Consider the following 14,401-nt stretch of genomic DNA (forward strand, 5'->3'; position numbering starts at 1 on the left):
TATGGTCATAGTAGATGAGTTTACCAGATACACATGGGTGTATTTTTTGCACACAAAAAGTGAAACTGTATCTATCTTGATTGATCATGTCAAACAACTGGATAAATTGGTCAACGACTCTGTGAAAATCATAAGAAGTGATAATGACACTGAGTTCAAGAATTTGATCATGGAAGAGTTATGCAAAGACCATAAAATAAAGCAGGAATTCTCTGCTCCTGGAACTCCACAACAAAATGGAGTTGTTGAAAGAAAGAATAGAACTCTTATTGAAGCTGTAAGAACTATGCTTGATGAAGCAAAGTTACCAACCTACTTTTGGGCTGAAGCTGTGCAGACTGCTTGTTTTACTTAGAATGCAACACTTATCAACAAGCATGGAAAGACACCATATGAGATGGTGAAGAAAAAGAATCCAAATCGGAAGTACTTTCTTGTATTTGGATGCAAGTGTTTTGTTCTTAAGACTCATCCTTAACAGCTATCCAAATTTGACCTAAAAGATGATGAAGGAATATTTGTTGGATATCCACTTTCCACAAAAGCCTTCAGAGTCTACAATTTAAGAACAAGGGTTGTCATGGAATCTATCAATATCTCTTTTGATGATAAGAAGATTACTGGACTTGAAGATTTCAATGATCATGATCAGCTGAGATTTGAGAATGAAGTTTTAAATTATGATTCTGTAAATTCTGATAGTCTAAATCCTGATACTACAAACTCTAATGTTATTGAAACTATGGTGACTACGCCAAAGGAAAATGCACTTGTGCAGGGGGGCATATTAAAGATCCAACCACATCTCAAGAAGCATCAGAACCTAGAACAGGCTCTTCAAGTTCTGATTCATCAAGTTCTGATAATTCTGGAAACTCAGAGAGCATAATTTCAGGGGGAGTATTAGAAAATGTTGATGGAGACATTACAGATCATATGGGAGCATCCAGTTCTAGAGATCACCTTCCATCTGTAAGAAAGTGGACTAAAGCACATACACCTGACTTGATTATTGGAAATCCTGAAGCATGTGTTAGAACTAGAACAACAACATCAAATGAATGTCTCTATCATTCTTTTCTTTCTCAGACTGAATCAAAGAAAGTGGAAGAAGCTCTTCAAGATGCTGATTGGGTGCAAGAAATACAGGAAGAGTTAAGTGAATTTGAAAGAAATAAAGTCTGGACCCTAGTGCCACGACCAAAGAATAGATCTGTTGTTGGTACAAAGTGGGTGTTCAGAAATAAAACTGATAGTGATGGCATAATTACAAGAAATAAAGCAAGGCTGGTTGCAAAAGGATATTCTCAACATGAGGGAATTGATTATGATGAAACATTTGCACCAGTTGCTAAATTGGAAGCCATAAGGATATTTCTGGCTTATGTTGCTCATAAAAAGTTTAAAGTCTTTCAAATGGATGTAAAAAGTGCTTTTCTTAATGGAGAATTGGAAGAAGAAGTATATGTTGAACAACCTCCAGGTTTTATAGATTCAAAATTTCCTGATCATGTCTACAGACTTGATAAATCACTTTATGGCCTTAAGCAAGCTCCAAGAGCATGGTATGAGACATTAACTCAGTTTCTTCTAAAAAGTGGATTTAACAGAGGGACTATTGACAAAACTTTATTCTATCTCAACCATGGAAAGGACTTACTTTTGGTACAGATATATGTTGATGATATCATTTTTGGTTCTACAAATGACAGACTTTGTAAAAGATTTGCCAAGCTAATGCAGTCAAGATATCAAATGAGTATGATGGGAGAACTTAGCTATTTTCTGGGTCTTCAAGTCAAGCAGAATGAAGAAGGAACTTTTATTTGTCAATCTAAGTACACCAGAAATTTGTTGAAGAAATTTGGAATGCAAGATTGTTCAAGTGCATCCACTCCTATGGCCACTGCAACAAAATTGGATAAGGATACTGGTACATCAGTAGATATTACTGATTACAGAGGTATGATTGGCTCACTACTCTATCTAACTGCAAGTAGACCTGATATTATGTATGCTACCTGTCTTTGTGCAAGATTTCAAGCAGATCCAAGAGAACCTCACTTAACAGTTGTGAAAAGAATTTTCAAGTACCTTAAGGGTACAACTGATCTAGGATTGTGGTATCCTAGGGAATCAGACTTTAAGCTAATAGGTTACTCAGATACAGATTTTGCAGGGTGCAAAATTGACAGGAAAAGCACAAGTGGAAGCTGCCAATTTCTTGGAGGCAGATTAGTTTCTTGGTTTAGTAAGAAACAAAAGTCAATTTCCACATCAACTGCAGAGGCAGAGTACATTGCTGCAGGAAACTGTTGTGCACATATTCTTTAGATGAAGAATCAGTTACTGGATTATGGGTTAACATATTCTAAAATACCCATTTACTGTGATAATCAAAGTGCTATTGCTATGACAGGTAATCCAGTTCAACACTCAATAAAAAAGTACATCAGCATTAGGTACCACTTCATAAGGGAACATGTGATGGAAGGTACAGCGAAACTGCATTTTGTTCCAACAGATCAACAACTAGCAGATATCTTCACAAAACCACTGTGTGAAGCTACTTTTACAAGATTAGTAAATGAACTTGGAATGGTTTCAGGTTCTTTCTCTAAATCTGTTTAGTTTATGTTCTGATACATCAGACCTTATGATCAGTATTTACAGATATTACTCTCTTTATGTAATCTGTGCTTAAATCGAAATTTACCTAAGCGCTGATTATTGTCTGATATGAATTTCTAAACTCTGAAAGTGATATGAATTTTTCTGTGACTATTCAATCCAATGAGGATAACTGTGCTAGATGCTGACCTAGTAGTCTCTAATATACTAAAGATCCCATGTTTGAAGTAATTGTTTATGTGGAAATCTTTTGACACAAGCAAATTCTGATATTGAGCTTGGTTAGGTTTACTTTGTGTATCTTATTACTAAGTCAAAAACTAGAATAATGCTTCTTATCTGTTAAGTTCTGATGTTGGTAAATCTTATGAATGTACTAAGTGCTGATAAGCTTCACTTATCAAAAGAAATAGTAAAAAAAAATCAGGTACTCCTTTGAGATCTAGAGAAAAATATATGTGAAAGGGAAGACCCATGTGCATTGCTGGTATTAAGTAATATGCATTTGAAAAGCAAAATAAAATTTTCTTGGTGACTTTTCACATTCTCTGGTTACTGGAGAAATACTCTGATAATAGTATAAATTCTGATAAGCAGTTATGACTCACTTACACTGAGGAGCTCCTATGAAAAAGAATATTAAAAGATGCATAAAATGAGCACAAAATAGTTGAGGTGGACTCATGCATGAACTCATTCTATAGTAGACTTCAGACTAATGACAGATTTTGAGCAAAGTTCTTAGTTATGCCTTATTTCTAAGATGTATTGAAGTGAATCATACTTTACTCTTTGTCTGATATTTAGCTTAAAAGCACACACTTACACTCCATATGAATGATGAAAATTACAGTGGTGATCAATGTTGTTTTAGATGAACAAGTTTAAGTGTCAGTTGCATAAATTCCGAGGACAAGTTCTGATGGAAGTTCTGATGATAAAGTTCTGCGGAAACCATATCAATATTTGTGTTAAGAATTACAGAAATAAACATTTACTTTTTGAGTACAGAAGCCATAATCTGATGATCTTTAAATTCTGATAATAGTCAAGTTCTGATGCTTACATGGCAGTATTTATTTACTTGATTTATTTTTGGTCAATACGTGAACGGTTCTATTTTATCAGAATATTGGTTTAAGTGAGATAAAGACAGTCATAATTACTTGTTTAGTGGGAACAATTTTTTTTTATTGAAAAACTGCATGTGCATAGTAATCATTACTTATTTCCCGTGCCCATTAACTATTGTCTTAACTATTGAATGGCTGACAGGTGTAACACTACTAGAAATATGGGATCAGACATCGGTTTCGAACCGATGTTAAAAAAACTAAACCGATATCTTCGCGTGTGATGTTAAATGTCATCAGCCTTTGACATCGGTTCACAGTCGATGTCTATTACAGTGCTATACATCAGTTTTAAGAATAATTCTGATGTCTTTGCAACAAATTTCAGTTTATATTACAGTATTTCTAGGTGAATATGAGTATATTATGGGGTAATTATCCATTAAAACATGAAACCTACAAGCTCTAAAAGACATTTTTTTAAAATCTTTCAAACAAACCGATGTGAAAATCTAGATCAGACATCGGTTATGTTGTCTGACCGATGTGAAATGGTCCATCAGACATCGGGTACTTTTATCAACCGATGTAAAATACTGGGTTAGACATCGGTTTCGTTCATTTGGTGATGTTAAATCCTTTTGTTTAACATCAGTGTTTTTTTCTAACCGATGTTTAATCTTTAATATTGTAAAATTTAAGACATCAGCTATTGAAAATTCGATGTTATTTGGCTTAAAATACATTGATTTTTTTACAGAACCGATGTCAAATGACTATTTGACATTGGTTTTTGTAGTTCTTTTTCTTTTAATATTGTTTCACCTGATGTCTTTTGTTCATTTTTACATCGGTTTTAAATTACCATTCTGATGTTAATGTACTGTAAATTGCATATGCCATCCTAGTACTATTAATAGCCCAGGGAACCAATTGCATTTTCAACCAGAAAAATACCAACAATATGCAATACATCCAACCAAATTTGTAAAAACATAGAGGTATACATTGATACCAAATTTACTAACATTCAATCCAACAAGAGCTCAATTCGGACATTACATTCCAAGTCTAAAATAAACATCCCAACTAAAAACAATAAAACCCAAATTCTCTAGTTATTACATCCAACATTCTAAACATATTTGACTAGTTAATATGTACCACTTGTCAAATTTCGACAATTCCAAACATAAATCAGAATGATGGATGTAATTGTCACCAAACATCCCTTAATTAACCACCAACCACCAGCAAACACAATATCAATTCACATAGTTCAGAGGAAAGCTATATATATAGATACTTATCATTTTTACATCTTGTCTTGGATAAATTCAAGCACCTCCATCCGCACCTCATCCAGCTCCTGCCTTGTGTAGGACTTTCGAGTTTTGGCTGCCCACTATAAAACACACGTAAAAATTAGCAACCATAATATTATTAACTAGAATTGCCATATGTATAATTAAATATAAACAGAACCAACTATTTATAATTTAACCAGAAGATGACCTTTTCTATATTTAACCGTAATTTTCTTCGTTAATCCAAAACTATACCAGATAGTTCCTTATCACTAATAGTTATCTATCATTACTAATAATAAAAACAAGATCCATCTGGAAATCACTAATAATAAAAAGTGATAATAAAAATGGCACTCATATTTATCTGTTCTGAAAAACTACACAAAAAATTCTACATGGCATCTATCGGAAATGATTTGCATATATACCTTGGTAGTAAAAGATAGCTCCTTATCAGCAATGATATCTTTCATGTATCGCATTATAACATAGCCACATTCAACCCCTCCTGGTTGTTTGGGAGATCCCTGTTATAATATAAAATCTGAATTAACTCCAGAAATTAATTAAAATTATAAAGTGATAAAAAAATATAAAAAACTTACAAGAAGATTCTTTATCTGAGGAGCTTTATTTCCCCTTCCAGTTTGAGCATTGTAGGATTTCATCGCTCTACATTGCAGAACAACAATAATATACATGATTATTTTTCAAAAGGGAGAATATTTACTATATATATATTTATATATAGTAAACAAAAATATATTACTCTGTTAATGATTTTTCCAACTCGTCAAAATGTGTTGGATGTGGCAGAGGGTTCAGAATATAAATGTCGCCATCCCAAATTACAACCAAAATCCAGTGGCAACTATGTTTATAAAAAAGAAAAAAGAAAAACACAAGTCAGAAATTTTAAAAAAACTACCTAAATATATTAATTTGTAAAAGCATGTCTAAATTAAAAATACTTATTTATGATTATGTGGCATGAAGTACATGCGATGTGGACTACTCTCTTTCAACCGATTAACAAAATAAGAATGAAAAGATTTGTTCAACGTAAATGTAGCTCCTGGATCAAAAAATCCATATAAGACCACATCATCATTCTTCCTCTCAATCTTAATCAGTCTTTGCAAGAGCATACCAGGGAGTGAATTACATTACTTATAATATCCGTATAAAACATGAATATTGAATATGTAACGATAAAAAATTAACCTACGCCATATAAACAGATATTGCAGCTTGACCAATCATATCGAACTCCAACAATGCTTTCACATTTTCATGCAATATATAAATTATTTTCTCAGTCCCAAACACGTCCGAATCACACGGAATCGGTATTGACTCCCCAGTGGCTTTCATGAAGACTGCAGCATGTTTGTATAACACCTTGTACTGCTTTGGCACATTCTTGTTTAACTTCATTTTTCTATAATCATCTTGAAGTTTCTGCAACTCATCTTTCCGCTTAGACTGCCCCTGCAACACTTCCTTTTTCTTTTTCTACACAGAATTAAATAAAACAAGAATAATCGGTTATTATTGACATAACTACTATAGAATGCAACAATCAATTCAGAGTATATTGACATAATTTTTATATAACATACCGCCACAGTTGGGTAGATGATCAATTCACGAGGCCATGCTACGTGAGAGCCAACTGTTTGGCGTACAACCTCAATTTCACCAGGTATGGGCACTAGAACCGACGCCTCTGGCTGGATGTGCCCGTCAACCGACACATGAACATGTCCGGGCTTTAGAAGCACTCCGTGTACTGAAACATTCATCTCTTCGTGATCATCAAAAACTGTTCCAAAAGCAACCTTGTTCTCTATGCAATCCAGTGCAAGCTCACATGACTGTGGACCCTACATTATAGTGAGGGATAAATTTAATTTTATTGCATAAATCCCAAGTCTGTAGGCATATATCTAGTATATCTTAATAATGATAAATTTAATTTTATTGCATAAATCCCAAGTCTGTAGGCATATATCTAGTAGATCTTAATAATATTTTACCTTCTTTCCGCTCGGAGGAGAGGGGTCAAAACCAACAAAGTCTTCATCATTTACCAACAACTGTTTGGCACTCAGCGGTTTAACAGCAACTCCAACATTCCGCTTATTAGTAGCTCCCTCTTTATTAACAGGTACTTGATAACTTGATTTGTCAGAGAACATAGGAGAGTGATCATTCGAAGCATTAACCAAGGCCTTAAGTTCAGCCATCTCCCGCTGATTTCTTTCCAACAACTCTGCCTTGGTAATTTGAGTCTTCTTCGCTTTCGGAAAATTGAAGAATGCTGTTGGAGTGACAAAGCCGCCAACCCCTCGAACCCTTCCTGCGTGCTCAGGAGTCTGAAGTGCCGTAGTCAACATCTTCTGTTCCATGTGGAACAAATTCACCCTTCTCCTTCATTTCAAGTAACTCAGCCTGTAAAATAAATGCAAACAATTAGTGCATTATTTATGACGCAATTATCTTTGAAGGGAATGCAGTATTAAAAATATCACTTACAATTCTCGTATTTATTTCCGCTTGCTCTTCAGTAAGCTCATCAGGATTCTTTGGCATCCTAGCCTTCCACCAAAAAATTGCACGATCAGGTTTCTCTTTCCGCTTTAAGTTCCCTTTCTTTATCTGTTAAAAAAGATAAAATGTTTAAACTCCCTTAAAACTTAGAATTGCAAAGCCAAATAGATATGGTTCTTACTTCTTCTTCTCGCAAACCAATATACCCCTTCCTTGACAAGCGGTGATGATATTTCCGTTTACCCACTCTATTACTCTGTAACTTACGTTGTTCCTGCACCAAAATAAATTAGTAAAAATTAATAAATATTATTTAACCAAAATCTATTTAATCATTTAGCAAGTAAAATGGCAATCCTGTATATTTTATTAGTAGAATATATTCATACCAGCCATTTGGGGCTCGTCCTCTCTGCAACAAATTTCTTCCAAGGTTCTTTACCAACAAACGCATACTTCTTCGGAGGCTTCATCAATTTCTTCTTTTTTCCAATAAACGGCATCACATATTTTGCAGTTAAATCAGCTTTAAACTGCCTCCATTTTTCACCTGCCGATTGTAGCACAAGCTTCTCACTTTTTGGGGTAATTTTGAATGTGTCCTAAAGAGCCACATAATATAAATTAGCCACATAATTTACAGTCACAATTTAAATAAAATAAAGAAGTCAACAAGGGATATAATTTACCTGGACATCATCCCATAATTTTGCTTTTAGATCATAATCCACTTTTGGCCAGTTTTCAGTGTCGATTGGAATCATTGTCCTTGCGAGCATTCCTATGTAAGACTGTAAAGTAGGCCTGGTATTTCCAATGGGAACTCCAAAATCATTGTATCTAACTTTAAATTTCTTTCCCCGAGCTTTCTTCACCACTACTTTGTGAAGAGCTGAAACACCACGCGCACTACCTAGCCTTTTTTTTTTTGCAGATTCAGAAGTGGTCATCGTTTCTTCACCACTACTTTGAGTTTGATATTGTGGAGGGACTTGAACCAACTTATCATTACAAGTCTCTGAAGTTTTGACATCAGGAACAATCTCATCCTCAACCTTTTCAGAATTATTCTTCCCGTCATTTTCTTCGAAAATTACTTTCTTGGCTTTTTGCTTCTTTGCCATTTTGCTCCCTTAGTCTGCATTAAATTGAATAATAAAGCCATCAGTTGAACAATATATTTTCAGTCCGTCATTAATTACAGTCAAGCATAAATAATAAATTGTAAAATCAGCAAGTACGAATACAACTATACAAGAACAATAATTTACCTAAACTGCAATCAGTAATTAATCACATTCGAAATAACTCTAAAGCATTTTATAGAAGTACAGTTAAATAACGCAAAATAATTAAAGAAAAAATAATGCCATCAATCAGTAATTATGGATGAATTACTTATATGATTATAACAATGCAAAACAAAAGAAAAAAAAAATTTAACAATATATTTTACACATTATAACACAATTAAAGGCAAATATATATGGTTCATTCAGTCATCCAAATTCCCATTAAGATATATATTTTACATAAAGCTACATCATCAGTCAGTAACGACATTAGGTGCAGGAGTTTTAGTAGCAGTATTTTTAATCCAAATTCCCTCAACATTAGGTCTAGCAGTATGAGCGACATCATCAGTAGCGACATCAGTTGCGGGGATTTCAGTGCAGAATGGGGGATGTTCCATGATCGTGTCTCCTAAGTCATCTTCATTATACAATTCATGGTAGTCTCGAGTTGTGGAGGACAGAACAATAGACCAGGTAGCATCAACGGGATCTTCAAGGTAAAACACTTGCTTGACTTGGTCAACAGAAACATATTTATCTTTTTTGTGACCTTGTCGACTAAAATTCACAAGTGTGAACCCAAGATCATCAACCCTTATTCCTTTATCATTACTTGCCCATTTACACAGGGACAAGGGAGCTTTGAATGCATGGTAGTCTAATTCCCATATCTCTTGTATGATACCGTAAAATGTCAAATCACTTTCTACGGGGTTCAAGTCCTTGGCACTAGAAACCTGGACCGCTTTAGCAATGACAGACACCCCGCTGTTTTGAACAACGCGTATGTCATCTCGTTCCTTTGTAAAATATCGCACTCCATTCACTAGATAACCTTGATAAGTTAGTACTGAAAATGATGGCTTGGCAGCGAGCCATCTTATCGTATCTGAAACACCTTTGTTGTTCTCCCTTAGTTCATCATTCACCTATAGATATGATAAGAAATTTTAAATCCTAAATAGCTAATAGTCGTCATTACACTACAGATCAAAGAACCTACTACAACACTGACTTTGTTTTGAAACCAATCAGCAAAGAGCCGATTGTGCTCTCTCATGAGCCAATGTAAGCTTTTCCTTTTCCCTCGGTGAATTTCTTCAAGATATTCCTTATGCATTCTGAAAAATGCATATGGAATGATATATTAAAGACACATTACAAGACTAATTACTGGATAATGAGGAATTGAAAACAATAAACTGCATAAACTCACAGAATATATGGAAACACTTCAGCGTTGTTTATAAGGACATGTAGATGTGCTTCATCTCGCTCCTTCTCTTCCACTGATTTTATTATCACAGCGGATAATGGACCTGATATCTTATTATCTTGGTCATTTGGAAGACCGGCAGTGGAGTAATTCTGACTAAGAAACTCGGTGCAGAATTATACGGACTCTTCTCCAAGGTAACTCTCTGCCATACAACCTTCGGGATAATAACGGTTTCGAACATAACTCTTTAGTACTTTATTAAACCGTTCAAACGCATACATCCACCTATAAAATACTGGTCCACATAAGCGTAGTTCCTGGACCAAGTGGACTACTATATGTACCATTACATCAAAAAATGACGCATGGAAAACCTTTTCTAGATCGCACAAGGTTAGTATAACATCAGACTGCAGCTTATCCAGTTTTGACACGTCTACTACTTTGTTGCACAAAGCATTAAAAAAGAAACACAATCTAATAATTGTGACCCTAACATGCTTCGGAAGAACGGAGCGTATTGCAACCGGGAGTAATTGTTGGAGAAGAATATGGCAATCATGTGATTTCAGCCCGTAAATATTCAAATCAGGCATGGAAACACAATTTTTTCTGCCTTTGACAAAGTAAAGGGAGAAGGAGGCAAATAGGTTTTCTTTACTCCTACTTGGGGAGCCAAATTAGATCTAACGCCCATTTCTATCATATCACGACGGGCTGCCGCACTATCCTTTGTCTTATGGTGCATATTTAGTAATGTGCCAATCAGACTATCACATACATTCTTCTCGACATGCATGGCATCAATATAGTGCCTAACATGGTGAAATTTCCAGTATTCTAACTCGAAAAATACTGACTTTTTCTTCCATGGACTTTCAACCTTCTTTGCCTTCTTCATTTTCTTCCCAAATTCAAATTTGATTTGTTCTTGCTCTGCTAACACTTCTTCTCCGGATAGGGTTCGACGCGGCTGCCCAAACTCTTGTTGTCTATTAAAAGCAGCCTTCTGCCTTCTATAAGGATGATGTAGAGGCAAATATCGACGATGCCCTTGGTAGCACATTTTCCTACTATGAGTCAAATATTTAGCTACGGTGTCATATCCACAAACTGGACAACACTTATAACCCTTATTAACGCAGCCAGATAAATTTCCGTAAGCAGGGAAGTCATTTATCGTCCACATTAAAACTGCTTTTAAAGTGAAAAATGATTTATTATACACGTCATACACATTTGGTTCCCCTTCCTTCCAAAGCTTTTTTGAATCATCAATCATCGGTTGTAAGTAGATGTCGATGTTATTACCAGGCTCATGCGGGCCAGGGACCAATATCGACAACATCATAAATTTTCTTTTCATACATAACCAGGGAGGAAGATTGTAAGTCACCAATATGACTGGCCAGCAACTATATCTATTAGATAGGCCATTATTGTGCGGGTTTACACCATCCGCCGATAAAGCCAAGCGAAGGTTTCTCGGTTCACTACCAAAGGATGGCCACCTATAATCTATATTTTTCCAAGATGGAGAGTCGGCTAGATGTCGCATTTTACCATCTTGTGTCCGCTGTTGCGCATGCCAACACATTAGTTCAGTGGTGGAAGGAGATTTAAACATACGTTTAAATCTAGGAATTATTGGAAAATACCACATGACTTTGGCTGGAAGATTAACCCTCTCTTCACCTTTCTTTGTCAACTTCCACCGAGAAAGTCGACACTTAGGACACTTGGTTGCATCAGCATGTACACCCCTGTACAGTACACAGTCATTCGGACATGAATGGAACTTTATATACTCTAGACCTAAATTGGAGAGGGTTTTTTTTGCTTCATATGCATTACTAGGTAACACATTATCTTTGGGAAGTAGAGACCCAACAGAAGAAAGGAGGTCAGTGAAGGCACTATCGGTAATACCAAATCTAGATTTCCAGTTATGCGACTTCAACATCGACTCTAACTTAGTACAGTCACTACCCTCATATAGAGGTTGCTCAGCATCGGCTACGAACCTCCTAAACTGATATGAATCATTATCATATTGACCCGAGTTATATGTCGCTTCACAAACATCAACAGTTTCCGAAGCAGCGACATGCTCCTGATCTTGCTCTGACGCTTCATCAGACGCTTGCTCAGGAGGTGGGTCTGGAGCTTGCTCTTCAGGTGGACAACTAGCACTTGAAGATTTAGGACCCGTAGAAGCAGTCTCCCCATGCCAAACCCAATGCACATAACCTAGAAAAAAGCCATTGTCATAGATATGGCCCCTGATTGTTTTTATAGAGAATTTTTTAAAATTGGCGCATCGTCCACAAGGGCAAGGAATTTTGTTACGATCTTCAGAATTTTCTTCAGCATATATCAAGAAGTTTTCCACCCCCATTTCAAATGCTAAAGAATCCCTATCTTGCAAAATCCATGTCTTATCCATCAAATTTCCCTACCTGATAGCCACTATAAATATTAAAAATCCAACACATACCTATTTATAATTATTTAATAAAAGGCATATCAAATTTGTGTTGGTTACTGTAGGGATTAATTATATAAACTTAGAAAGGAGTAAATACCTTGATATCCTAATAATTTATAGTACTAATTCATTACTCTAAGATCCTATACATATACCCAATTAATTACAAAACTAGACTAAATTTATAAACTAGACTAAATTAAACCAAGATAATTAAAACAAATTAAACCAAGATATTTGAAAATATCACATAATTAAAAACCAATAATTCCAACATTCACAGCCCAGACAATTGTTAAATTTCCTTCACATAAATAAAACTCAGTGAGAACTTGAGTATTGAAACAAATTCAGCCCATAAATAAATAAATTAAAATTATCTGTTACTTGTATCTGTGAGAAGGATAATTATACAAAACAATTACTATAATACAACACAAGTAACATATAGTTCATATCAGGAATGCAGAGACTTGTTCATATCAGAGAAATGACTATCATACAAAACAAGAAATGCAGAGACTTGTTCATATCTGAGACCTGTTCAAATGCAGCCCCCAAAACCCCCCCAAAACACACTAATATGTATGAACAACCCCCAGAAAACACATAATTAAAAACAGAACAGAAACATTTACATTTACATCAATGTACCTAAAACATTGATTTACATCAGTGTACCTAAAATATTTAACACGACATAAAATTCCCAAAAACAGGACATAAAACCCCCAAAAAGAAACAAACATAAAACCCCCAAAAACATAAAACATTTACATGCACAAAGAAGAAAAACAGTAAAGAAGAAAAGAAGATAAACATAAAACATTTACATGCACAAAGAAGATATTAAACATAAAAATGAGGGAGATAAACAGTAAAGAAGTAAAGAAGAATATACCTCCGGATGCTTTCAATGTTCCGAAACCCCAATGTTCTAAAACCTCAGTGCTCCAACCTCCAGATGTTGTCTACCTCCAGATACTAGCTCCAACCTTCAGATACTAGCTCAATTTCAAGTTTAATTTGCTCTAATTTGAAGCTCCAAATCTTGAATTAGAATTGGGGCTAAAATTAGGGTTTCGGAGAAAAGAGAGAAGAGACGGTTAACAGAGACTAAGGTAAGAAGAGAGAAGAAAGGTAAGAAGACTAAGAGAGAAGGAGGGGAGAGACGAGAGAGACGAGAGAGGCGAGGGTCGGGGAGAGATGAGAGGCTCGATGGAGGTTTTTTGGAAAAGGGGGGGAAAATATGTTAAAGTGAATTTTTTGTTAAAATTAAAGGGGGAAGTGTACTGAAAAGCGGGGGGGGGGGAGTTAAGTAATTTTTATTTTTTTTAAAAGGCCATAGACAACGGTTAACAAAATGAACCGATGTCAAAGTTAAAAACATATTTGTGGCCTTTTTAATTTCTGAAGATAGACAACGGCTACTAAGTGAAATCGATGTCAATATGCGTATTCAACATCACTTTTTACAAAACCGATGTTAAATTGCATTTTAACATCGGGTGCATTACATGCCGATGTCTAAGGACCGATGTCGTATCTACTATTTCTAGTAGTGTAAAGACTGTTCCAATTCATCTTAACTGCTGTCAAGTGGCGTGTATAAGTAAAAGAGAGAAAAAATTTTAAATCTTTTATCTACTTTTGTATTCAATACCCTCTCTCTCTTTTCTCTTATTCTCTCTATATTCACTGACGGTTTTTACACATGCATTTTACCAAACACCTTTCAGGCATTCTTATTTCTCACTTTTTTTTAATGGCACCAAAGGATCTAATCTTTAATGGAGCAAAGTTCGTCCCCAACAACTACACTGCCATTCTAA

General features: G+C 35.2%; 2 protein-coding genes across 2 annotated transcripts; both read right to left on the bottom strand.

Moving 5' to 3' along the window:
- Positions 1-4,728: 4,728 nt before the first annotated feature.
- Positions 4,729-7,675, bottom strand: LOC141706073 (uncharacterized). Its single transcript, XM_074508906.1, has 8 exons — positions 7,553-7,675; positions 7,054-7,468; positions 6,637-6,900; positions 6,243-6,529; positions 5,784-5,885; positions 5,620-5,686; positions 5,443-5,541; positions 4,729-5,109 (listed from the first exon to the last, which is right to left on the bottom strand). The coding sequence occupies exons 2-8, from the start codon at positions 7,423-7,425 to the stop codon at positions 5,020-5,022; spliced, it is 1,281 nt and encodes a 426-aa protein (XP_074365007.1). The 5' UTR covers positions 7,426-7,468; positions 7,553-7,675; the 3' UTR covers positions 4,729-5,019.
- A 1,438-nt stretch (positions 7,676-9,113) lies between these two features.
- LOC141693054 (uncharacterized) lies at positions 9,114-12,479 on the bottom strand. Its single transcript, XM_074498051.1, has 2 exons — positions 10,749-12,479; positions 9,114-9,791 (listed from the first exon to the last, which is right to left on the bottom strand). Exons 1-2 carry the CDS (start codon positions 12,477-12,479, stop codon positions 9,114-9,116), a joined length of 2,409 nt encoding a protein of 802 aa, XP_074354152.1.
- Positions 12,480-14,401: the final 1,922 nt, after the last annotated feature.

Source organism: Apium graveolens, chromosome 2, assembly GCF_009905375.1.
Source record: "Apium graveolens cultivar Ventura chromosome 2, ASM990537v1, whole genome shotgun sequence".
Taxonomy (NCBI): Eukaryota; Viridiplantae; Streptophyta; class Magnoliopsida; order Apiales; family Apiaceae; genus Apium; species Apium graveolens.

Bases quoted from the DNA above. Each gene is read 5' to 3' on its own strand.
- LOC141706073 (XM_074508906.1), bottom strand. From the start codon at position 7,425: ATGGAACAGAAGATGTTGACTACGGCACTTCAGACTCCTGAGCACGCA. The intron at 6,530-6,636 runs GTATGTTATATA...AATTCTGTGTAG, and splicing joins TCATCTACCCAACTGTGGCG to AAAAAGAAAAAGGAAGTGTT. The intron at 5,110-5,442 runs GTATATATGCAA...TGTGTTTTATAG, and splicing joins AGCTATCTTTTACTACCAAG to TGGGCAGCCAAAACTCGAAA.
- LOC141693054 (XM_074498051.1), bottom strand. From the start codon at position 12,479: ATGGGGGTGGAAAACTTCTTGATATATGCTGAAGAAAATTCTGAAGAT. The intron at 9,792-10,748 runs GTAGGAGTAAAG...TCATATCTATAG, and splicing joins GATCTAATTTGGCTCCCCAA to GTGAATGATGAACTAAGGGA.